At 39.9% G+C, this 26,867-nt stretch overlaps 1 protein-coding gene across 1 annotated transcript in view; it reads left to right on the forward strand.

Annotated features, from left to right (window-relative positions):
- The window catches only part of LOC134355538 (metabotropic glutamate receptor 4-like), a 1,343,412-nt gene that overhangs the window by 811,626 nt on the left and 504,919 nt on the right, over nt 1-26,867 (forward strand). The window contains exon 7 of the mRNA XM_063065551.1: nt 22,996-23,196. Coding sequence (XP_062921621.1) covers nt 22,996-23,196 — 201 coding nt within the window. The remainder of the gene's footprint in view (nt 1-22,995; nt 23,197-26,867) is intronic.

Raw genomic sequence — 26,867 nt, forward strand, 5'->3', positions numbered from 1 at the left:
GGGGGTGACTGGAAAAGAAGCCGGCAGGTGATAGGTGAAACCAGGTGAGGGGGAAGATGAGTGGGTGGGGGAGAGGTGATGAAATAAAGTGCTTGGCAGGTGAAGGGCTGAGAGGAGAACCAGGATGGAAAATGGAAAAATAAAGTGGAGGGGAGGAAATTAACAGAAGTTTTATCGATTAATGTTCAAGCCATCAAGTTGGAGGTCACTCCAGACAGAATATGAGAAGTTGCTCCTTCAAATTGAATGTGGCCTCATCATGGCAATAGAGGAGGCCATGGACCAATATGTCAAAATGGGAATGGGGACTGGAAACTGAACAGGGACGGTAGTGTTCAGGGTATTAAGAGAGCTATATTGAAGGAAATAGAGGAGGTTACAGGTGTCTTCTATGGTTATTTGCTAAGCTTTTGGAAGCACACACCCCTGAATAGTAGGAAAACATTTCGGAAATCAATCTGCAAGTAAGGACAATATGATTCTTCTCTCTGCTTAAAATCAGACTTTGATTTATAGAGATCCAATGTTGGGCTGCAAGATTAGAGTGATGGTTGAAAGGCATCTTGGTTTGAGTTAGAACATAGGTAACTGAGTTCTGAAAAACTTCCAGATCATAGAAATAAAACTTGAATATACAATCATTACACTGAATACAGCTTCACAAATATGGGTTTGGGGAGGAAGGGGAAAGCAAAGTGGTATGATGTTCAGAGTTCCCCAACATCACCCACATGCGTAGTACTCAAGGTTTTCTCTGTCATTTCTTTCTGGTTTCTCTGAACTCAATAAGCACCAAATAGTTGCGATGGCAAATGAAAGTCTACTTGGTGAGCACAGTCTCCAGACTCAAGTAGCACTTTTCCAAAGAAACAGTTTCCATAACACTCCAGGATTTGCCAGAGTTATCTCTTTCACTTGACCTCAAATCATTCCCAAAACCCCAGAGTCTCGATAAAATATTGTGGTCAAAGAGTTATAAAGAACAGAAATAGACACAGCACACTATGTCCCTGCCAACCAGCAGGTATCCACCTAAGCTGATCATTTTTACCAGCACTTGGTCTATAGTCTATTATGCCTCGGTGATTCAAGTGCCCAACTAGACAATCCGAAATATTGTGAGAATACCTGACTTCACCACCTTCTCAGACGGTGTGTTGCATCCACCCTCTGTGTGAAAGAATTCTTCCAAAGCTCTCCCTTACATATCACCTTAAACCTCAGCCCTCTGATCTTAAGACACCTCTTCCATGGAGAGAACTTACTTAATATCTACCACATCTAGACCTCTCATACCTTCTTTCAATTCATCAGGGTCTCAGTCCCACTTTCCATTTAAATTATCTGAGCTCTGCTTGCCACATTCCTTTTAGAGTCTGATTTTCTTTGCTCCCCTTGAGGTTACCAGGCTGCTTGTTGGCGAATGTTCTTTAAATAGACAAAGGCCACATTTTCTGCACACAGTCTTCAACCTATCTACATGAACTTCAAATTCTCAAACTTTGGGTAACCTTTTCCTTTTTCTCTCTCCTCATGAATCCACCGGCTTCCCACCATCATCCCCCCCCCCAACCCCTCCCGTTCTTCCCAAGTAAAAGCAATCCAGACTTTCAAGTCTCTCCTCTTAACTGAAAAATTCCATCCCAGGCAACATCCTGATGAATATGCTCTGCCTACTCTGAGTGAACTCATATTCTGGCAATAAGTCTTGAACTTCTGGAAATTGTCTTTCCTGGTAGACTTGGTAACTTTCCAGACAATCCAAGTGTGTTAGGAAACTTAATTATGCGTGATTTAATTTCCTGTTCTGTTTCCATATGCTGTTGGTAACTCAATCAGAAGAAAGTGGCATATCAAAGTATAAGCTGTAAAAGGTGCTGACTTGCACACGCTAATGTGCAAATGCTGCCTTAAAATAACTCAGGTGATGCCACACTGAACATTTGAATTAACACCAATCACAATATCTGTGCTGTTATAAGCAACAACTTATCAGTAGGTCCTACCAGTCAAAGCTGTGATTCCACCTCTCCTCACAAACGCTGCTGATCTCTGGGGGAGAGATTTGTCTTCGGTCGACAGTTCCAAATCATTGCAAGAATATGGGCTGCTCATTAGCTAACATTGGCCTCAATGGAACTGACGGTGGGTTATTTTTGGACAGCAGTGAGATGAACCCATGGCACAGGGGAGATTTTTCTGCAATATTGTTTTTAACACACACCATATCACAGGTAATCTGGCCAGAATTTGAGGCGACATTTAGTGATCATGGTGTATTTTTTTTTGCAGCTTAGTTACAAGCTTGATTCAAACATTCTGATGCAACTTCATTGTTAATATACCTTTCTTTAACAAAGTTTGAGAATTATTAACAGAATTGTCATTTACTGGATGCTTTTTTTTAATCTAATGAGATACCACATGAAATAGGCAATTCTGGCCCTTTTGAGCCAGGCCGCCCAGCAATCGCCTGATTAATCCTAGCCTAATCATGAGACAAGTTACAAGTAAACTACCAACTGCTATGTCTTTGGACTGTGGAAGAAAATCGGAGCACCTGGAGGAGACCCACACAGTCATGGGGAGAAAATACAAGCTCCTTCGAGGGAGCAGCGGAATTAAATCCAGGTCACCTGTCCTGTAAAGCACTGTGCTAACCACTGCATTACCATCCAGCCCAATTTTACGTGCACTCTAAAGACACTTGTGCATGAAAATCTCAGAAGATCAGCAGTGTTGTGTGTTTAATGTTACAATTAAGAATTCTTGTTTGTTTAAATAATTCATTATGGGTTATATGTACAAATACATGAATTACCAACGTCATCATACTCCCACGTGATACGTGTGTGACTCAGTTAAAATAAACGTGACGCTAGACCAGCAATTTGGACTCCTGTGTCTTCCTTTGAATTAGTTTAATGTTTAGAACTTACAAAACATAACACTAGGGACGAGGTATATTTAAAATGAATCTGAGATGGATATCAACCTGTTGAAATGTAGCAAGAAGTTCAAACTTAAAGAAATGAGGAACAGTAGAACTTAATAAAAAGCCCAGCATATGGAATGACAGTCGAGTTTTTTTTTAAAGTCAGAAAATGGAAGAATTCATGGATGATAATAATCATAAAAAGGGCAGAAATGCCTGCCTGCATCAGAAAGATAGGCATGTTTGATTACACAGTAGATAATTGTTTTTATATATACCGAGCAAATGGAGTTGTATTTTGAAGCACATCCAACAGCCAATGAGAAACAAGTCCTAATTTTGCAGAGTTCATTGGGTTTAAAGGTATACATTTTGCTTCAATCAAATTCAAAGTTTAAATGCTCCAACCAAAACAGCAGAAATGATATTTCTTGATATTGTGAAAGTAATGCGGGAGTATTTAGAACTAAAACCATTGTTGATTGCAGAATGCTTTTGGTTTCATAAGTAGAATCGAAAAGAAGAGCAGTCCATTTCAGTGTACGAGGCTGAATTAAAAAGATTGTCTGAGCATTGTCAGTTCGGTAATGGGCTTGATGATACACTAAGAGATTGTTTAGTTTGTGGAATCTTAAAGGGAAGCATTCAAAAATGGCTCCAAACTGAGGCACAGCATACATTAAAAAAAAATAAAATCACTGTTTCAATGGAAACCGCAGACAGAGATGCAATTGAGTTGCAGTCAAGAATGAAAGTGAACATGAATAAAATTGCGATGTTTAAGTAGAAACCAGCCTGGCTGAGCAAATTGTGTTATTGTTGTGGCAGGTGCTCACACCAAACAAATGCAGGTTTAAAGGTGAAATTTGCAGAAAAATGCTACTAAATAGGACACAGACAAAGAATATGTCGGACAGACAAAAATAAATGGACTGCTCATGGAAAAGAAGAAAAACTAAAATGTCAAACTGTAGTTTCAAAGACAGCACTAAACTGCATGCTGTTGATATGAAATCTGATAATGATGATAGTAACACAGAACTGTATAGCCTTTAGATTTAGATTGTGAAAATTAACAACAGACAAGCAATATGGGTTACACTAGAAGTGCATGGCAAATTAATTAAAATGGAATTAGACACTGGTTCAGCTGTTTCAGATATTGTTTAAGAGGCATCTCAAAGACACTAAACTGAAGCCTGCAGGTGCTTAACTAAGAATTTATACTGGAGAAAAGATAACTCCAGAGAGAATGACATCCATAACAATGAAATGCAGCAATCAACAAGCCACATTGAGCTGGTATGTGGACCAGCACTGTGGAGGCATGAGTGGTTGAGACAAGTGTGACTTGATTTGAGATCCATTCACAATTTGCATGCCAAGTTCTCTGCAACAGAGTCAACTGAAGCTGAATTAAGAAAGGTACTGTATGATGTCACAACGGTCTCCATGCTGCACACCATGAACCATTGCCCAATGGAAGGCAAACAGGTGTTGGTGCCAAACTTTATGCCTCTGGGTGGAAAGCATATTGGACCAAGGAAGAGCCAAGCTGCTTAGCGGAATTGTGAAAGTGTCAAATGCAGTAGTCCAACCACAACAGCTTTGGTAGGCAACATATCTGAGAAAGCTTCTGATATTTTAATCAGGCAGTTACTTTCGAAATCTGGCTTCGTTTTAAGCTGGAAGAGAGTTCAAGGAGCTTTGTGAAAAGTTGCAAGCATTCAGCTTTTGTGAGTATTATGATTCAGAATTGATCTCTGTGTGTTAAAGTTATTGGATGACTTCAAGTGGGAGACAAAAAGTTGCTTGCAAAAGTAGTTGCAAAGACCAAAGCCCAGCTGGATGAAAGGATCGAATGGAGAAATGAAAACAGAGGATTTGTAAGATGATGTTGTGGATTGAGAAACCAAGTGAAGAGGTCAGATCGTAAAGGGAGCAATAGAAGGGTTAATAAGGGAGGATTCCAGGGAACTAAATGCACCTTCTCTAGATCAGGATGCACAAACTAGATGAAGAAAAATGAAGAAGAAAGGTGGCTACCATTGTCAGAACTACTTCCTACCATCTCAGAGTCACCACAACTATCACGGAGGAGGCTTCAGAACCTGAGATTGTTTCACAGCCCCAAGTCTCACCTGCCAAGCAGAGTGATCTCCCCTTTTCAAGAAAGACATTATACCACAAGAGTATGAAATTATGCACAGTGACAAAGTCTTTAGGCCTGAATGGGACAAATTAAATTTACTGTGCTGTGGGTGTTTGTATATAGTAGTTGTATTATATAAATACTGTGTATATATTTGGGATGTCTTCTCTATTGCATTTGAGTTTACAGCTATGCAGGCTGAAGTGTTGTGTATTTAGTATTTAAAATATATTTGAGTAATCTTCTATATATATTAGTTGATTAAGTATTTTTGCTTGTTTAAATACTGTAATTCATCAATTCATTATGTTTAAGTACATGAATTGCATATGCTGTCATGGTAACATGTGATATGTGCGCACCTCATTTAAAGTAAACCTGAAGGCAGACCTGCATTTCGGACTCCTATGTCTTCCTTTAAATTAGTTCAATGTTTAGAAGTTACCAAATGTAACAAAAAGTTAGAAAATATAACTAGCAATTTCTGAGATACTCAAACCACCCCATCTGGCACCAGCAATCATTCAATAGACAATGTCACTTAGATCACATTTTTTCCTCCATTTTGATGTCCAGTCTGAATGAACCTATTGACAATGTCTGGATAACTTTATGCATTGAGTTGATGCCACATGATTTGCTAATTAGATATTAGCATTAACAAGAAACTGTACAGATGTACTTAATAAACTGGTTACTGAATGCATATCAGATGTTATAGAAATAAATTATGTTGCCTGGATTCAATGTTGTAAGTTAAACAGTGAAATATGATATACCGGTATACAAGTAAGCTTAAAGAAGTCTTGGAAAAAGAGTTGACAAGGTAGATCAAAGCTCTCTTCTTCTATTCAAGAGTCACTGAGAAAAGCTTGACCAATACAAGAAAACAAGAACAGGAGTAAACTGTCAGATCCCTCAAGCCTGCCCCACCATTCAATATGATCATGGCCTTACCTCCTCTCCTGTGCCATTTCCTCGTAACCCTCAATTCACTGATCTTCCAAATATTTGTCTATCTCCATCTTAAATAAATCTAATGGTCTGGCCAGAAAATCCCAGAGCTCAATTAGTCTCGGAAAGAAGAAGTTTCTGTACACTCAGTTTCAAATGACTGGACCCTTATTTTACTGCTATGACTTGCTGTTTGTGATTCTAAACTAGTAAAAACATCTCAACATTATTCCTGTCAAGATTTAAGAATTCTGCAGCACCCTTTGAGATTCTGTGAGACAAAAAAAATCAGACAAGTTTGGGACAGTATTATTATTGATTTGTTAAATTATTAGCTACATCTCTGGTAATCTTTATCATATACTAGATGGCATGACAGGAAATGACAGATTTCAGATCACCAAAGGCAATAAGGCAATTTATTCTGGGCCTTTACAGATTTTTCAAGGCCATATTTCATAATATTATTAAACTTTGAAGCAAGAGGTTAAATAAAACTAACTGCTATAGATTGTAACAGATATCATGGGGAACTTCCTTGGTTCCTGAGTCATTAAATCGGCAGTACTAATCCATAAGATTCAAATATTTTTATTAATCAGTGAATACGTCAAGTGAGTGTATCGATATAAATCTGGTGCTAGCTTTTTGAACCCCTGAGCAGGGGCCATTTGCAATGTATTAACTCTGTGGTATCCAAATTGATTTGATATTGACCAAAGAGAGGATTCTTTATATAATAGTAGTAGAATTTGCTGCAGCAATAATTTTTACAGTAACATATTTTCTTACCTTATTCCATTAACATAGGGGGTCCCAACCTCTTTAATGCCATGGACCCTTACTATTAACGGAGGGATGCATGAACCCCAGATTGGGAACCTTGAATTAAAGTATATTAGAGATTGCAATTGTAAGCGTCCACACCCACTGACCCTGTGCTGGGCTTGTTGTTGGTTGTCCCTGACTATCAATCACAACCTTTGGCTTGATTATCCATACTCAGCAGTAATGGGTATGTCCACAAGGCATCTGATTGCAGCCAATGCTCCCTGGCAGTTGTTCTCACACTGACCACTGTACTTGCATTGATCTAACTGACCAGGTTCTTGATCCTCTGTTCTACCCCAGTGAATGATTACCCAGGCCTGACCCAGCATCCGGCTGACTGAGGAATTAGAATCTTCTCAATTCATGTACAGGTCATGTGTGAAATAACTGGGTAGCTCTTGCACTGATGTGATGGACTGGGTGGCTTCCTTCATTTGCTCTGTAATTCAATGATTGGGACCCTGTAAGCAGGTTGATACATGACAGGGCACTGGCAGAATAGCACTCAGAAAATCAGTGAAGTACAAGACAGTGTTGGAGATATATGGAAACATTTTGCAGGCATCTCATAAAATTACTAGATATATTTATTTTAATTTACAATTGCTGCAATCCACGGCTTCTAATTTCTCTTTAAGAAATGTACTTTTATACCATCAAATAAATCAGCATTTTTGCAATCTCTTGAAGGATTTGGTGAAGTTAATTCTCAGAAATGCATGTACTCCACCTTGATGTGAATGAAGGTCAGCCATCGCCAGTAGAGAGGGCACTGGCGTGAACTTCACCACTATTCCATGCTAGCCAAGAGCCTCCACTTGAGCCCATCCCATCTGCTTGCTTTTGACCCATCTCTCTCTCTTCTCATGACCACTAATGGGTGAGTTTGCAGGAGTCTTGGGTCCCATGCCGCCAAGTTCAGGATAAGTTGTTTCCCTCCGCAACTCATGAACCAGCGTGGATGGCTTCACTTGCCTCAGTATGATTTGTCCTATTTTGCACATTGGATGTTTGTCAGTCTTTGTTTTGTGTGTTTTTTCATGGATTCTATTCTATTTGTTTATTTTCCTGTGGGTGCCTGCTGGAAAAGAAATCTGAAGGTTGTATATGGTATACATACTTGGATAATAAATTTACTTTGAACTTTGAAATGGCTTATCTTGCGCTTCACGTTTGAAGCTAAAAATGCCATAGATAATCCAAAAGGAAATGATGATTAATTATTTGGCCATCTCAGCCTGACACGATGCTTTTGGCCTGTCTGCCAGGCTTCTGAGTTCCTGAACATTTTTTTCGTAACTCCCATAATTCAATTTATTGTAAAGAAACAGCAATGGATCCTGTGTCAGAAGACCCCCTACCAGTTGAAACAAATCACCTGAAAGAAACTGAAACTTGTTGGAAGTTCTCCCACTCTGATTTAATAAATTGCCACCTCTTAGTTAAGTACAAATGCAGTTACCATGCATTTAAGGCATCATCTAATAATCATTTGCAAATTGCAAGGTTCTCAGGACGGTTGAGGCTTTCTAGTTTACTTGCACTGTGTGTAAGGATGCTATCACAAAACTGTTAACAGAATTATACATCATAGAGTGTCTATGCTATATAATTTCAAAATCTTTGTTTAATTTTCTGCAAGAAATGTGTTAGTTTATTAAATTACATTAACCTATAAACCCAATCAATTATTGTTAATTAGAGGTACGTAGTTATTAATGTAGTACATTGGATCTAAATATCGAATAGAAAATTCAAAGTTTTAACAATATTAGTATATTTTCCCTTTACTAGTTAAACCATTGGTAAGTAAAAGTAATTTATATTGAGGGCATTTAACAGCAATATTTCTCAATGATTAACTTTAAATTGATTTCACTATATTTTTATGCATTAAATGAAAAAAAAAGATGGTGATGAGTTTGTGTATTTTGGTTCTCACGAGCTTACTGTGACAGGTACCTAACAAGCCACACCAGATGGCACTCATTTATAGAATAATGCCTGTTTCTAGTCAGAAATCTCAATTAAACCTGCACTTTCACAATTGCGAAACATGACATTACTTAACCACCCCCATGCCACCTGCAGTGTCACCTGAATAGACTACGTGACTATTAATGAAATAGTGCTTAATTTTACTGTTGGAAGTTCTGGTATGCTTCTGAAGTTACAGAATAGATACCTGTATCACCCCAACTGGAGTGCATGTTAATGAATTAAATTGCAGAAGGTATGCAAGTTGGGAATAGAGACAATGCAGAGGATTTTGAAATGATGACTAGGGAAAGAAAGAAGAAACCAAACCAGGCATTCCTGGACTTAAATATTTGTAGGTCGTGACTAATGGCAACACAATTAATAGATACAACTGTAGTTTCAGGATGCAAAGGCAACCAGCAGGCATACAAATCTTCTCATTTTCAAAACTAGCAAAATTACTAGAAAAAAGGAAAATGCAATTGCTAAAATAGGAGGCTACAAAGAAAAATAATGAAATCACAGACTTATTCAATGAGTACTTCATTTTTCATGTCAGAAGAAAGGAAAATATCAGCAGGAAATAATAACTTCAGAATGAGGATGGATTTCATATAAATAACAAAAACAGCACAGAGGAAGGCAGGCATATCTTTAGGCCTTTCATTCCAGACTATTAAACAAAAGAAACAAAGTAATTGTAGTCAACAGTCACAACCTTTCAAAACTCTTTGATTCAGAAATCGCACATAATGTACGCTAAAATATCGTTGTTGAAGAAAGGAAGGCAACAATAGATACTGTATATCTGCAGTAATTTCTATTCAATTAATGTTCAACTCTCAACTGAGAGTGAGGAAGTACATGATCAGTTATTAGGAGATCTATGTGAATTTGTGATGAGAGAGTTCACCTTGAGTAATCTTGTTAAATTTTCTGAGAAAGTATTGTCTTTGTGGATTATTAAATTCATGTGATTATTAACTGTATTCAAATGCTGGAAATTTGAGATGAGCATCTGACAAGGGCTGTTACTTTGGAAGTAGTTTAAAGAGAGTAGCAAAGTGGGAGATATTTCTTGAGTAAATGCAAGTGTTACAAATGTAAACTGTTGCAGATGCTTGAAGTCTGAAATAAAAACAAAACATGCTGGAATTAAAGACTAAAAGGATTAGCTTTATTTGTCACATGTACATCAAAACCTACAGTGTAATTTGTTTACATCAATGACCAACACGGTCCAAGTTGTGCTGGGAACAGCCCTCAGGTGTTGTCATGCTTCTGGCACCAACATAGCATGCCCTCAACTTACTATCCCTAAATCATGCATCTTTGGATTGTGGGAGGAAACCGTAGCACCTGGAGGAAACCTATACGGTTATGGGTAGAACATACAAACTCCTCACAGATAGCACAGCAATTGTGTCCTGATCTTACAGGTAGCGCTACATTATCATTCCTATATAGCAGTTTAGACAGTGTCTGCAGAAAGAATTCAGAATTAACACCTCAAGTCCATGGCATTTTACTGGAATTTTCTAATTAAAACTCATTGTCCTGAGTATTTCAAATATTTTTTATTTTTATTAACGTGTGGAACTTTAAAGAAGTTTGCTCTGTAGCTCTTGTCATAGATTATAATTTATTAGGAGCCATTCAGTGGGAGATGATCAACTATGGATTTGAGAAGGACATACTAAAATACACTCTTGGGTTAGCACAACCAAGATCTGTAAAAATTCTATAAAATCACTAAAAACTATAAAACAGTATTGAGAATAGCTAATGGAATACTGGTCATCGTTTCTAGGAAAGTAAGTTTCAATCGAGGAAGCTGAGCTTTAGTTCCACACAATTTCTTCAATCTATTCAGAGAGGCATTAGCCTTGGAATGATGCAGCATAGCCTCAATAAAATTATTGTGTCAATTTATGAGGACAGGTAGGATCCTATTGGTATGCATTCACTTCAGCTCTGAACACTGAAGGGCGATGTTATCAACTTGCTTAAAATTTTAAAAGGATCTGAAGGGAGGATAGAGAAAACTTATTTCCCTTGTCAAGGATGATGCAGTACAAACTGGCAGAATAAGAGCTAAAGCATTGAGGAATGAAAGCAGGGAACAGATGTCAGACTGGAAACTTTCCCTGCCCTTTACATTTACAGCGGTCTGGTAATGTGATTACTATCAACCATGCAGAAACCCTGACAGAGTATATTTATTGAATGACAGCAAACTAGAACACTTATTCTGTGGTGAAATGCCTTTATTTGTGCCTGAGAGATTGCAACAATCCTACTGTCACAGTTAGCACTTGGTCCTCATTCTGACTCCTTAATTGTCCTTGCCACAAGCTGTATCCTCTGTTAGACTCATGACTAAACAGGTAGTCAATCCACCAATTTGTTCATGAGAAATTACTTCTTGTGAATGACTTGTTTATTTCTGCTCCTCCTGCCCCTGTAGTCCATCTGACTGCTTCTTTTGGTGAGTTCCCCTCTCCTGACTGCAGCCTATTCTAACTGTTGAACCTGTCCTGTTGCGGTAACTCTGCGGCTGAATGGTACACTTTTAAGGTCAAGTCCCATTGCCACATCTGGTAGAAATTACGGAACTACCTTTCATTACCCTCCGCTTGCCTAAGCAAACAATATACAAGTTCTGCTGACTGATATCTGTGAAAGCTAATTTGAATATACTTTGAATAATTATAACGAGAGCTCATTTTAAATGTGGAAATAAAAAGCTTTTAAACTTCCTAGCACCTGCTGTTGAAACAAGTGAAAACCCACATTTTGTGTAAACAGACAAGTTCAAATTTATTGTCATTCAACCTTGCATTTATTGTCATTCAACCTTACACATGTTTGCAGCTAAAGGAAACATTACTCATCTGGGGCTAAGGTGCAAAACACAGTAATATAGTCACACACAGCACAAATAGTCACAATCCAGCACATGCAGTTGCAAAACAATATTAGCACAAGTTCCATGGACATGGCCTGAAGGTTGACAGGTTGACATGATGCGCCAGTGCGTGTTTATATAACATATTAAAATGTTGCTGAGACTAATATAATAAAACAAATGGTAGTGTAAATACTGTGTGTGTGTGAAACGACAGCAATGAAAGATGGAAAATGACCAGAGCAAGATGAGAGTGTGTCTGTGAGTTGGGGAGTGGGGACACCGGACGTTCTGGCAGGGTGCACTCGTGCTAAGTGGCAGCAGGGTCTAACAGCCTGGGGGGAAAAGCTGTTATCCCGCCTGACAGTTCTGGTTCTAATGCTGCGGTACCTTCTGCCTGACTGCAGGAGGTGAAGGAGACTGTGAGAAGGATGGAAGGGTGTTTTATTTGCGGCACTAGGAAGCCGGGTGGCTGTGAATAGCACACACAAGAGATGGAGCCGTGAGGGAAAAAACATTCTGCTGTTTATTTTACTTGCAAGCCATCTACCCAGAATGCCCTCTTACACTACATCCCACATGTAACACACAAGGAAGTGTGACAGCATCCCGAAAGGAACAAAATATACATGAATATGTAACATGTCCCTCCACCTTATTTTGAAGACTTCTCCCCTTTCCCATACGCAGACCAGTTATTGAGCTATTAACATTTAATGAGTAATCATCAACTTCAACCAACAACAAAAAAAAATGTTTTTTTCTCTAAACTAGGGAAAGAGAGTAAACTGCCTTTATTCCCAGACATAACTGTGGGGATTTTTCTGCCCCATGTTCTGATTATTCTGTCCTATGTGCACAGTCTCTCCTCTTATGAAACTTCTGAAGTTCACTTTGGCACATCTCCCTGCTTGGGTTTTGTGTTTATTTAGCACACTCTGTTTTGTGTTTAGGGTATAAGTAAGTAGGCCAGATGCAAAGTTGTCTTTTCATCAGAGCAGTGTCTGGAGCCATTTTGGTGGTGGTGTGAAGAGTGTTGCGGTATGTCAGCAAAAAGTGCAAAGATGCTGGTTGAGGGATTCACTTCTCTCTGAAGTCTGGAGGAATTGTTTCACTGTTTGTACAAATCATTCAGTAAGGCCATTTGTGGCTAGATAATACCTTGCTTACTTGATGTGCTGAATACCTTTGCTTCCAAAAATGCCTTGAACTCTTCAGACAGGAGTTGTGGGCCATTGTCACTTGCAAGCTATTGAGAAAGGATAAAACGGCTGAAGATAGAACCTACTGTAGCTCCTCAATTAATTTTTCGGATTCTCTTCATGATGGTAACCTCAGGCCATTTGCTATGTGCATCCACTACGACCAAAAACATGTGGCCTTTAACAGGTCCTCCAAAATCTCTGTGAATGCTCTGCCATGGTTCTTCAGACCATTCCCAAGGATGCAAAGGAGCAACTGAATACCATTTCTCACTCACTGACTTGGTTAATCACACTTTATCTGGCAAACAATCATCACAAATAATAGACTGTAACTTCCCTCTGGACTTGGAAGCAATTCAATGTGGCAGAACCGAGACGAGGTGAGGCAGTGGGCCTATCTCTGAGAGTGAGGAAGGCCCAAGGTTCTATCATTTTAAGTGCCATGCAGAAGGCTGAATCAAGGCAGCAATGTCCGGGCACCAAACTTACTGATTTGACTGAAATCAATGTTCAGACAGGGACTTAAGTGCAGGGACGAATCGAAAAAGCTGGGTACAGGCCGAATCGAGGAGGTGAGTCCTGGCCCCAGAGTGTATTGAGGTGATGGAACTCAAAGTTTGGACGTCGATTTAGGAGCCGGGCCCAAATTGAAAAGGTCAGGGTGTTGCGGCCCAAGGCAAGGGACAGGCCAGTTTAGCTTGCTGCTCCATGGCTTGGCAATGAATTATGGAACTGTCTTTGCAGACTTCAGTTCAGAACACTATTTGCTTGCAGTTACTGTTTGTATGGTGTTTTTATTTTATCTCTCTCTGCACATTGGGTCTTCTTTTTATGTTTTTGTTGTGTTTCTTTGTTTCATGGCCTTTTGATGTGGGCAGGCTGTCAATGGTTACATTCAGTTCTGGCCACCAGAAGTAGCTGTGTGTGATTGAGATTGCAAAGGGAGCCGGAAAGGGCATGTAATAGGGTTATGCCACAATTGTAATTGGGAACTTCAATATGCAAGGTGATTTGGAAAATCAGGTTGGTGTCAGATTGCAAGAGAGGGAATTTGTTGAATGCCTATGAGATGGCTTTCTAGAGCAGCTTGTGCTTGAACCTACTGGGCGAAAGTCTATCCTAGATTGGGTGTTGTGGGATAACCCAGATCTTATTAGGCAGGTTAACATAAGGGAACCCTTTGAAGGCAGTGATCATGATATGATTGAATTCATACTGCAATCTGAGAGGGAGAAGCATAAGTCAGATGTATCAGTATCGCAATGGAATAAAGGGAATTACAGAGGCATGAGAGAGGAGCTTGGCCAAGTGGATTGGAGGGGGATACTCGCAGAGATGATGGCAGAACAGAGGTGGCTGTAGTTTCTGGGAATAGTTCACAAGGCGCAGGATACATATATCCCACAGTAGAAGTTCTCAAAGACAGGGCTAGGCAACCATGACTGACATGGAAAGTTAAGGACTGCAGAAAAGCCAAGGAAAGGGCATATAATGTAGCAAAAGTGAGTGGGAAGTTGGATGATTGGGAAGCTTCTAAAATCCAACTAAAGGCAAATAAAAAGGCTATAAAAGGGGAAAAGATGAAATATGAGGGCAAACTAGCTAATATAAAGCAGGATACTACAAGTTTTTCATTAATATAAAGAATAAAGGGAGTAGAGAGACCACTGGAAAATGATGCTGGTGAGGTAGTAATAGGGGACAAAGAAATGGCAGATGAACTTAATAAGTACTTAGTTTCAGTCATTAATGTGAAAGCCACAGCTGTATGTCAGAGGTCCATAGGGTCAGGGAACAGAGTGAGTGTCATTGCTATTACAAAGGAAAAGATGTTAGGCAGACTGAAAGGTTTTAAAGTGGTTAAGTCACTTGGACCAGAAGGACTACATCCCAGAGTCTTGAGAGAGGTTGCTGAAGAGATAATGGATGCACTGGTCATGATCTTTCAAGAATCACTTGATTCTGGCACGGTCCTGGAGGACTGCAAAATTGCAAATGTCACTCCACCCTTTAAGAAGGGAGGAAGACAAAAGAAAGGAAATTAGCCAAACCTCAGTGGCTGGGAAAGTGTTGCACTCCATTATTAAGGATGAGGTTTTGGGGTTCTTGTAGACTAATGATAAAATAAGTCAAAGTCAGTATGGTTTCTGTGAAGGGAAATCTTGCCTGACAAATCTGTTAGAATTCTTTGAGGAATTAACAAGCAGGGTGGACAAAGCGAAGGCAGTAGATTTCACTTACTTAGATTTTCAGAAGGCATTTGATAAAGTGCCTCACATGAAGATGCTTAACTAGATAAAATCCTATGGTGTTACAGCTAATATACTGGCATGGATAGAGAAATAGCTGACAGGCAGAAGGTAGCGAGTGGGAATAAAGGGGACCTGTACTGGTTGGCCTCTACTATCTAGTGGTGTTCTTTAGGGGTCAGTATTGGGACAGTTACCTTTCACATTGTTTGTCAATGATTTAGATAGTGGAACTGATGGCTTTGTGGCAAAGTTTGTGGATTATATAAAGATAGGTGGAGGCTACCTAGTGCTGAGGAAGCAAGGTGTTGCAGAGGAACTTAGATAAATTTGAAAAGTGAGCAAAAAAAGTGGCAGATGAAATAAGTGTTAGGAAATCTATGATAATGCATTTTGGTAAAATGAACAATAGTGCAGTCTATTATCTAAATGGAGAGAAAATTCAAACATCAGAGGCACAAAGGGACTTCTGAGTCCTTGTGCAAGACTCCCAGAAGGTTAATTTACAGGTTGAGTGTGTGGTAAAGAAGGCAAATGCAATGTTGGCATTTATTTCAAGGGGAATAGAATATAAAAACAAGGAGATAATGCTGAAGCTTTATAAAACACTAGTCTGGCTGCACTTGGGGTATTGTCAACAGTTTTGGGCTCCTTATCTCAGAAAGGATGTATTGTCATTGGAGACAGTCCAGAGGAGGTTCACGATGATGGTTCAGGAAATGAAGGGGTTAACCTATGAGGAGCGTTTTGCATCTTTGGGCCTATACTTACTGGAATTTAGACGAATGCATGGGGATCTCATTGAAACATGCTGAATGTTGAAAGGACTAGATAAGGTGAATGTGAAGAGGATGTTTCCTATGTTGGGAGTATCCAGAACTGGAGAGCACAGCCTCAAAATTGAGGGGTTACCTTCTTGAAATGAAGTAAGGAGGAATTTTTTTTAGTCAAAGAATGGTGAATCTGTGGAATGCTCTGCTACAGATTGTGGTGGAGGCCAAGTCCATGGGTATATTTAAAGCGGAAATTGATAGATTTCTGATTGGTCCAGGCATCAAGGGCTATGGTGAGAGGGCACGTGTATGGGGTTGAATGGAATCCAGGATTAGCCATGATGAAAAGGTGGGGTGGCCTTGATGGGCTGAATGGCCTAATTCTGCTCCTATGTCTTATGGTCTTATGGTCTCGTGGTCTCTAACAATGTGCAGTGGAACTCAGCAGGCCAGGCAGCATCTATGGAAAAAAGTACAGTCGATGTTTCGCACCTGCTGAGTTCCTCCAGCATTTTGTGTGTGTTGCTCAAATTTCCAGCATCTGCAGATTTTCTCTTGTCTGTAACGTACAGTGGAAGTTTCTTTCTCTGTTTGTTAATCTCCACTGTAACATGTACAACTCCCCTCACTGGAACAACCTCACCAGTGCAAGTCTTAAAAGTCAACCTTGCCCCTTCTGGGATGAGATACTGCAATTTCTCCTTGTAAACTGTCTCTGACACCAGCAATACTGTGTACACATGTACACCTACATCCTCACCATGGCTTCTTTACAGTGCTTTTGGTTGACTGTGTCATTTCGCTTTTACAGACATGTTCAATGTATCTGTTTTTGCCACAGCTTCAGCAATGTAAATCCAAATATGACTGTTCAATTGCTGAATGACCAGATTTTTTTTCACATCAGTAAAATTGATTGGCAACAGGTGTCTTATTCTTAAAGTCAGTAGAAACTTTATGAACTTGGGAACTTGTGCTTAATAGCTTTATTTCTTTTGCTGCCATCTCTATAGATGTACTAATCTCAAATGCCTTCTGTAATGTTAGTTTGTCTTCTGTAAGCAGACGTTGATGAATTGCCTCACTATTCAGACCTCATATAAATCTGTCACGTAACTGCCCAAAATCACAGTGCTCAGACAATTGGTTCAGCTCCACCACAGAATGTGAAATAGACTCACCTTCCTCTTGATTCCTTTTATGAAATCTAAACCTCTCAGAAACAATCAAAGATTTAGGTAAATAGTGGTCCTTTAAGACTTCAACTGTGCCCTCATAAGGCTTATTGCCAGGATTAGCAGGTTGTACTGGACTGCGTAATAAATTAAACATTTTTGTGGCCATCACAGTCAGAAAAGTTAGACCACGAATATCATCTGCAATTTGATTTGCCAGTGCAAAATAGTCAAATCTTTCAGTTTATGAACTCCATTGCTCTGTCACTTTGTCATATGCCCCATACCTCCAAACACTGTCGCCATTTTCAAACACAATCACGTTCCAGAGAAGTTGACTAGTCATATCTGTCTCTCTTTCTCCATCTCTTTTTTCTTTTATTTAACTGTCCCATTCTCATTCTCTCCCCTCGGATTCTTCACTCACATTGCTTCCTGCAGCTGTTCTCGTGGCTTGCGTCCACTTCTTTTTGCTCACCCACGTTATGTAGCGGTACACCACCAGCGTTGCGTACACACTTTTCTTGTCAAAGGGAACAAAACAATAAATATCCCGTGAGGAAGCAGGACCTTCCGGGTAGTAATTTCTGGATTGCTGCCTGTGCCACACACCAGTGAGGGTAGAAACAGGATGATTTGGCAGATAAATGCATGGCTGAGAAGCTGGTGTGTGGGGGGCAGTGTTTCAGGCTCTTGGATAATTGGGATCTCTTCTGGGGGAGGTATGACCTGTTCAAAAGTGACAGGTTGCACCTGAACCCGAGACGGACCAATATTCTTGCGGGCAAGTTTGTTAGAGCTGTTGGCATGGGAGGGGGGGGGGAGCGCGCGGGAATACTCGTGAAGGGATTCAGGATAGGATGGATGTGAAAAAGTAAAGATAGCATGCAGTCAGATTGTCAGGAAGGGCAGGCAGGTGATGGGACCTAGTTGCAGCCAACAGGCGGAGTATGGAATCATTAGGGATGCAAAACCAGAAAGGATACCAAATACGATACTCAAGGTGTTGTATCTAAAAACACGTAGTATAAGAAATACATTACAGATTGCCAGGTATGATATTGTGGCCATCACTGAATCGTGGCTGAAGGATGGTTGTAGTTGGAAGCTGAATGTCTAAGGTTACACATTATGTCGGAGGGATAGGAAGGTAGGCAGAGGGGGTGGTGTGGTTCTACTGGTAAAGAATGGCATCAAATCAGTAGAATGATGTGACATAGGATGTTGAATCCTTGTGGGTTGAGTTAAGAAACTGCAAAGGTAAAAGAACATTGATGAAGTTGTATACAGGCCCCCCCATCAGTGGCTTGGAGGTGGACCACAGATTACAACAGGAAATAGAAAAGGCGAGTCAAAAGGGCAATGTTATGGTAGTCATGGAAGATTTTAATATGTAGGTCAATTAGGAAAATCAGGTTGGTAATGGATCTCAAGAGAGTGAATTTGTTGACTACCCAAGAGATAGCTTTTTAGAAAAGTTTGCTGTTGAGCCTACGAGGGGATCAGCTATACTGGATTGAGTATTATGTAATGAACCAGAGGCGATTAGGGAGCTTAAAGTGAAAGAACCCTTCCAAACCAGTGATCACAATATTATTGTGTTCACCTTGAAATCCGATAGGGAGAAAGTAAAGTCTAATGTAGCAGTATTTCAGTGGAGTAAGGGAAATTACAGAGGTATGAGAGAGGAGTTGGCCAAAGTAAATTGCCAGGAGATGCTGGCAGGGATGTCACTAGAACAGCATTGCTGTGCATTTCTGGGAAAAATGAAGAAGGTGCAGGACATGTGTATTCCAATAATGAAGAAATACTCAAATGGTAATATAGTACAACTGTAGCTGAGAAGGGGAGTCAAAGCTATTGTAAAAGCAAAAGAAAAGGCATACCACAAAGCAAAAATTAGTGGGAAGATCGAGGATTGGGAAGTTTTTAAAATCCTACAGAGAGCAAGTAAAAAAATCATTCGAAGGGAAACGATGGAATATGAAAGCAAAATAGCAAATAATATCAAAGTGGATAGTTAAAGTTTTTTCAAGTATGTTAAAAATAAAAGAGAAGTGAGAGTGGATATAGGACTGCTAGAAAGTGAGGCAGGACAAGGAGATAGCTGATGAACTAAGTAAGTATTTTGCATCAGTCTTCACTGTGGAAGACACTAGCAGGATGCCTGATGTTGTAGAGTGTGAAGGAAGAGAAGTGGATGCAGTTACTGTTACAAGAAAGAAGGTGCTCAAAGAGCTGAAAGACCTAAATGTACATAAGTCACCCGGACCAGATGAACTGCACCCTAGGGTTCTGAAAGAGGTAGCGATAGAGATTGTGGTGGCATTAGTAATGATCTTTCAAAAATCATTGGACTCTGCCATGGTTCTAGAGGACTGGAAAATTGCAGATGTTATTCCACTCTTTAAGAACGGAGGAAGGCAGCAGAAAGGGAATTATAGACCAGTTAGCCTGACCTCAGTGGTTGGGATAGCACTGATGAAGCCTCTCCTTGAGTATTGTGAACAGTTTGGGCCCCTCATCTTAGAAAACATGTTCTGGTATTGGAGAAGGTCCAGAGCAGGTTCACAAGGATGATTCCAGGAACAAATGTGTTATTATATAAGGAACATTTGATGGCTCTGGGTCTGTACTTGCTGGAATTCAGAAGGATGAGGGGGGTCTCATTGAAACCTTTCAAATATTGAAAGCCCTAGACAGAGTAGATGTGGAAAGGACGTTTCCCATGGTGGGAGAGTCTAGGACAAGAGGGCACAGCCTAAGGATAAATGGGCGCTCCTTCAAAACAGAGATGCGGAGAAATTTCTTTTGCCAAAGGGTGGTGAATTTGTGGAGTTTGATGCCACATGTAGCTGTGGAGGTCAGGTTACTGGATGTATTTAAGGCAGAGATTAATAGGTTCTTGATGGACATGGCATCAAAGGTTACGGGGAGAAAGCCAGGAACTGGGGTAATAGCTTTATGCTAACTGCTATGCATCTTTGTCATCCTTTATTCCATAGACCCGCAATTCAAGAATATTATTTTGCCATTGATCTACTGTTTAATCTAAATACCTTACTTGTTTTTATGTCAATGTAATTGAATAGTGGAAATAGGCCAGTTAACAGGATTTTATTGTCATATACTGGAATTGATTTTTATCACACCAGATGTTTATTTGGTCAGGAAATAATATCTACCTGAAAATCTATATTAACCTAGGTGACTCAATAAAGAGATCTTTGTTCCTAATTTAAAACTTGATTTATGGGATGACACATCACTGGTAAGACCAGTGTTTATTGTCCTTGTCAAGGTGGTGGTGTGCTGTCTTTCTGAACATAACGATTATGTTGTTAACTTGTGATCAAGTTCCTCTTTGATGACTATGATAAGAAGAGGTTTATGTGTAGATTGTACGAGGAAGTTTCTAGGGTAAATGTTCTATAAACAGGAGTGAATGACGTAGCTAATTGTGAATCCTTGGAGACCTCTACCAAGGTGTCAAAGGATATGGGAATAGTCTTTAAAAATAAGCTGAGTTAGAAGATAAACCATGATCTTGATGAATGGCCCTAGCAGGGCCTAAGGGATAAATAGCCTGTTCTACACTTATTTCTCATGCTGTAATATTCTTTTGTAAGATGATTCAGCAGATCAGCAGGGACACAGTTGGTGCGAATGAGGCTGGGTTTGAGGACAGCAACCGTCGAAGTGGCTATTATTCCATCATGGAACCAGGTGGCCTCAACATTGCCCAGAGATAATGTACATAGCACTGAAACACAGATTGCACAATTCAGTTTCAATATTACCAGAATAAATGGTGTAAGTTGAATGATTGTAGGTGATGGAAAGACAGGACCTAAGCGGAAACAATGTTTAGTTACACGTGGTGCCATTGAGAATTATGCCGTTTCCATTACACCAACTCTTTCCAGATGTAACACATGGTTCCAAATTTAGGATAACTTTATAACATTTTATGGGGCATCTGATTTTCTATTAGTTCTCACTGCTACAATAGTTGAGCCAATTCCAATTTCTAGACTGGCTAGATTTACTATAAGATTGTTCGATACCACTTTATTACTAATTATTCCGGTTGACATAAAGGAAAGCATAATTTATGTTTCTGCTTTCTTTGATAGAAGAAAAATATATGATTTTATTTGGTTGTATTTCCTGTCAACAACATTTAGTAATCAGAAGAGAGACAAATAAATCACTCATATTTTACACTTATTTATATCGAAAGCTTTGACAAATTTCAGCACTGTTTTTACTTAAATCCAACTAATTATTTCAGCATTGTTTCTCAAACAAAACCAAAATAACTGTATTCTTTCTAAGCTCATTTCAGAGCTTGTTAACTGAATTATTTGATAATTCATATCATGGGTCTTTGCTTATCAGAATTTCTCTTCCTTGAAACAAAATGTAAATTTACTTAAAAGAAACAAATTGAAAAAGATTGCCAACAATCTGCAGAATATAATTTTTCCTCAAAAGGCCCCTGAAAACAGAAGAGTCAGTCAAATCTGATCAGAAACAGACCTACTGGTGGGGAAGCTTGCATTCCATGTTAATGAGCAAAGAGGGATTTGACAGGCATTGGCTTTATCAATGTACATGCTTCGCATACTCAATTGATGTTTTGACAGAGGATAATTGAATTTAGCCTTGAAAGCAGCTTTCCGCATGGGTTACTGATTTACAAATCAAAGTCTGTGTCCTTTACACCTGCAAACCATACAGTAGCAACTAGGACAGGACAGCAGCATTTTATCACATGCTAGTTCAGAATCAATCATAACATCCTAAATGCAACAAAATGCTTAGATAAATAATCACATAATGTGGTAAATATATGACCTCCCATTATGCAGGCTATAGTGACACTTACCAGCTAATCCTTAATAGTTAAAAAAAGTTAAAGTCTATTTTGAGCCTTCAAGTCTGCTCTGCCATTCAATCATGACTGATTCTTCTTTTTCTCCTCCTCTACCCCAGTTCCTGGCCTTCTCCCTGTAACCTTTGATGCCATGTCTAATCAAGAACCTATCAATCTCTGCCTTAAATACACCCAATGACTTGGCCTCCACAGCTGCATGTGGGAACAAATTCCACAAATTCACTACCATTTGGCTAAAGAAATTTATAATATGGTGTGATCAGAGGGGTGATTTGGGGTGTGTGTACAGCAGGTGGAAAGCTTGTGACTGTAGTAACAGTGCTGGGCAAATGTCCCAAAAATGGGTTTAGCAATTTAGTGGTGGAGGGCAGGACCATTAACTTGAAGGAGTAATAAAAGCAGAAAGAAATGCCCATTTTGGTGTGATGTCATCAACTTGAGAGATCTTCCAAGCTGTATGTTGATAAGGAAAACCAGAATGATTTAACTCCTAATATTGATAAGATCCTTTATTCCTACACAAAATTGCCTTATCATGTGAAAGTATTATTGAAGATTGTTCAAGCTACAGTGCACAAGATACCTTAAGTTTTGGATGTGTTTCTACAATCAAAGTGACATTGAGGAAGGGAATCTTAGGATACCAAAAGTGTTCTGATGACTACATTAGCATCTTGTAGAGATTTAAGAGGATGTTTGAAAGGATGTAATTTAACTTGGCCTGAACATGGATTCAAATGGATGAAGGTCAGGCAAAAAGAAATAGTGAAAGCAAGAAGCAATTGCTTAACATTCCAAAAATACAGAAAGCAATGGTATTTCCAGTCAAATAAATCTATTTCTTTCAGTTTCTCAAAACATTGGCAATGAATATGCATCAATCTTTAGCATAGTTTTAATTAAACCATACCTTTGTGATTTTATTATTGCTAGGCTTGGAACGAATTGGCCGGAATAATTCTTATGAACAAGAGGGGAAAGTACTGTTTGTTATCGATGCAGTTTATGCCATGGCACATGCTTTGCACAACATGCACAAAGACCTCTGCCGTGGATATGTCGGACTTTGTTCCAAAATGGATCCCATTGATGGCAAGATCCTCCTTGAATACATCCGTAAAGTGAACTTCTCTGGTAAGTGCTCAAAAACATTTACCCACCAGATATTCTTGGTGGAAAGTGGTTTGAAGTCATTTGTTGCAACAGTCTTATGACAACTTAAACTTATCTGCTTTTGGACTGACACATTAAACCACATACTGTACATATCATAAGCATATGCAGATACATACATAAGTTTGATGTAACTTTTGGGAAGCCCTTTTCCTGCTTGTTCCTTATTAGTGCATGAAATCATGGAACAGTTTTAGATATTTGCTAACAATACAATTTTGTATATATGGTCACAGTATGGTATGAAAATATCTTAATGTATTTCACACTGAACATGGCATATTTGAATGGAGGAGAATACAGATATATTTTTCAGCATATATAATATATACAGATTGGTATATTCGGGAAGGAGATACAAAAGCCTGAAGGCACACACTCAGTGATTCAGGAACAGCTCCTTCTCCTCTGCCATCCGATTTTTAAATGGGCATTAAACCCATGAACACTATCTCACTACTTTTGTATTTCTGTTATTTTGCACTACATATTTTGACAGCTACTTAATGGATATATAGAGATATATATAGATATATATGTCTGTTATGTGTGTGTGTGTGTGTGTGTGTGTGTGTGTGTATAAACACCCAATGTAATTCATTTTGTCTCTATATTTATTTATCATATACTTTATTATACTGCGGCTGTAAGGTTAGCAAATTTCATGGCATATGCTGGTGATATTAAGCCTGATTCTGATTATTCTGAACATGGTATATTTTCATGTCATATATAGTATTGCATTCCCCTCTGGTTTTAAAATCCATGCCATTGAGATTAATGGAAAGAATTCTGTTTGAATAATACAATGTACCAATATTACTATCTAGTATCTGCAGGTTACTCTTGTGGGAAGAATATCTAGTTACAATAAAATTCTAACAATCCAACTATCAGAAAAGCTGATGGTTTGGTATTTGACTCACCAGGTGACATTAGCTGTGCTCCTATTTAGCTCTCTTGACCCCTTTCAAATCATCAGGGCCTCAATTCCAACATTCCATTTCAACTTCCCAAGCCCTGGTTACTGTACTCCTTTTAAGCAGACTACAGTCCAATTTCTTTCACTTCTCTCGAAGTCACCAGCCCTGCCAGTTGCCGTGTTTTATTTGAAGTGACAAAGGCCACACTTCCTGCACTCCCTTTCAACACTCCCCAGCCTGAATGTATGAACATTACATTCTCAAGTTTCGGGTAATTGCTCTCCCTCTGTTGCTCCCCTTTCCCATTACCCTTTCGTATCTGCTTCTGATCCAGCTGCTCCCATCAACCTATCTCTTTAACCCTCTCTCATGTTCCCCATCTGCGCATTGCTACAAGCTCCTCCTAACGGAACTCCTACAAACTCTCGCAAGACGATCCGGGTATTCCCTAACCGGAAACCTTGGATGAATTATGAGGTCAAGTCCCCTTTGAAGTCGAGAGCTGTGACTTTTAGGTCCGGGGATACCAGTCGCTACATGGAATCCAGGCATGAACTCCGGAAAGCCATTAAGGGTGCCAAGAGGCAATATCAAGCCAAGTTGGAAGCCCAGGCGAACCATAGGGATGCCAGTAGACTATGGCAGGGTCTAAATGAGATCACTGGGCACAAAGAAAAGGCTAGAAATATCAATAACTGTGGCGCTTCTCTTCCTGATGAACGTAACGTATTCTACGCAAGATTTGAACAGAAGAGGAGCGTCCCGCTCCCTCCGGATGAACCGGACCTGGTGGCATCGAGATTCATTGTCACCCAGGAGGACATTAGAGGGCCTTCCCGAAGATAAATCCAAGGAAGGCAACAGGCCTAGATGGTGTCCCGGGATGGGTTCTCTGGGCCTGTGCAAGCGAGCTAGCTGGAGTGTTTGCTGACATCTTCAGCTGCTCCTTGCTTCAGTCTAAGATCCTCACATGTTTTATGATAATCCCAGTGCCGAAGAAGAGCAAGGTGGCATGCCTGAATGACTATCGACCTGTGGCTCTGACATCAATTGCTATGAAGTGCTCTGAGCGATTGGTTATGGCACACATCAACCACAGTTTACCGGTCAACCTCAACACTTTGCAATTTGCCTACCGGAGCAACAGGTCAACGGCAGATGCCATCTCTCTGGCCCTACATTCCTCCTTAGAACACCTGGAGAATAAAGATGCATACGTAAGACTCCCTTTCATTGACTACAGCTCTGCCTTTAGTACCATCACTCCAAATAAACTGACTCCTGAGCTCTGGAACCTGGGCCTTAGCACTCAGATCTGCAGCTGGATCTTCAACTTCCTCACAGACAGGATCCAGGCTGTGAAAATAGGGGACAAGCTCTCCTCTGCAATCACTCTGAGCACCGGTGCCCACAAGGTTGAGTTCTCAGCCCCCTGCTGTACTCACTGTATACCCATGATTGTGTAGCCAAGTTTCCATTGAACTCAATATATAAGTTTGCTGATGACACCACAATCGTAGGCCGTATCTCGGGTAATGATGAGTTTGAGTACAGAGAGGAAGTTAAGAACCTGGTGGCATGGTGCGAAGACAATAACCTATCCCTCAACATCAGCAAGACAAAGGAATTGGTTGTTGACTTCAGAAGGAGTAGCGGACCGCACGACCCCATTTACATCGGTGGTGCACAAGTGGAACAGGTCAAAAGCTTTAAGTTCCTCGGAGTCAATATCACAAATGACCTGACTTGGTCCAATCAAGCAGAGTCCACTGCCAAGAAGGCCCACAAGCGCCTTTATTTCCTCAGAAAGCTAAAGTAATTTGGCCTGTCCCCTAAAACCCTCGCTAATTTTTTATAGATGCACTATAGAAAGCATTCGTCTAGGGTGCATCACAACCTGGTATGGAAGTTGTCCTGTCCAAGACCAGAAGAAGCTGCAGAAGATCATGAACACAGCCCAGCGCATCACACAAGCCAATCGTCTGTCCTTGGACTCACTTTACACCGCACGCTGTCAGAGCAGTGTTGCCAGGATAATCAAGGACATGATCCACCTAGCCAACACACTTTTCGTCCCTCTTCACTCCAGGAGAAGGCTGAAGAGCTTAAAGATTTGTACGGCCAGATTTGGGAACAGCTTCTTTCCAACTGTGATAAACTGCTGAACGGATCCTGACCCGGATCTGGGCCGTACCCTCCAAATATCTGGACCTGCCTCTCAGTTTTTTTGCACTACCTTACTTTCCCTTTTCTATTGTCTATTTATGATTTATAATTTAAATTTTTAATATTTATTATTGATTTATACTCCAGGGAGCACGAAGCACAGAATCAAATATCGCTGTGATGGTTGTACGCTCTAGTATCAATTGTTTGGCGACAATAAAGTATAAAGTATAATGCTTCTACTCCCCAACTACCTTTCTTTAGCCATTTTCCACCTCCCTCTCTTATCAGAATACCATAATTTGCACTTTCTCACTTCCGACTGTTACCTCCCTGCCTCTGACATCATTCCTAATCTCCCCCTCCCTCATCTGCCTGTCACTCCCTCTCCTGGATCTACATTTCAGACCTTGCTCCACCCTTAACGCCACATTCTTAGAAACATAGAAACATAGAAAACATACAGCACAATACAGGCCCTTCAGCCCACAAAGCGGTGCCGAACATGTACCTTAGAAATTACCTAGGGTTACCCATAGCCCT

Source organism: Mobula hypostoma, chromosome 13, assembly GCF_963921235.1.
Source record: "Mobula hypostoma chromosome 13, sMobHyp1.1, whole genome shotgun sequence".
Taxonomy (NCBI): domain Eukaryota; kingdom Metazoa; phylum Chordata; class Chondrichthyes; order Myliobatiformes; family Myliobatidae; genus Mobula; species Mobula hypostoma.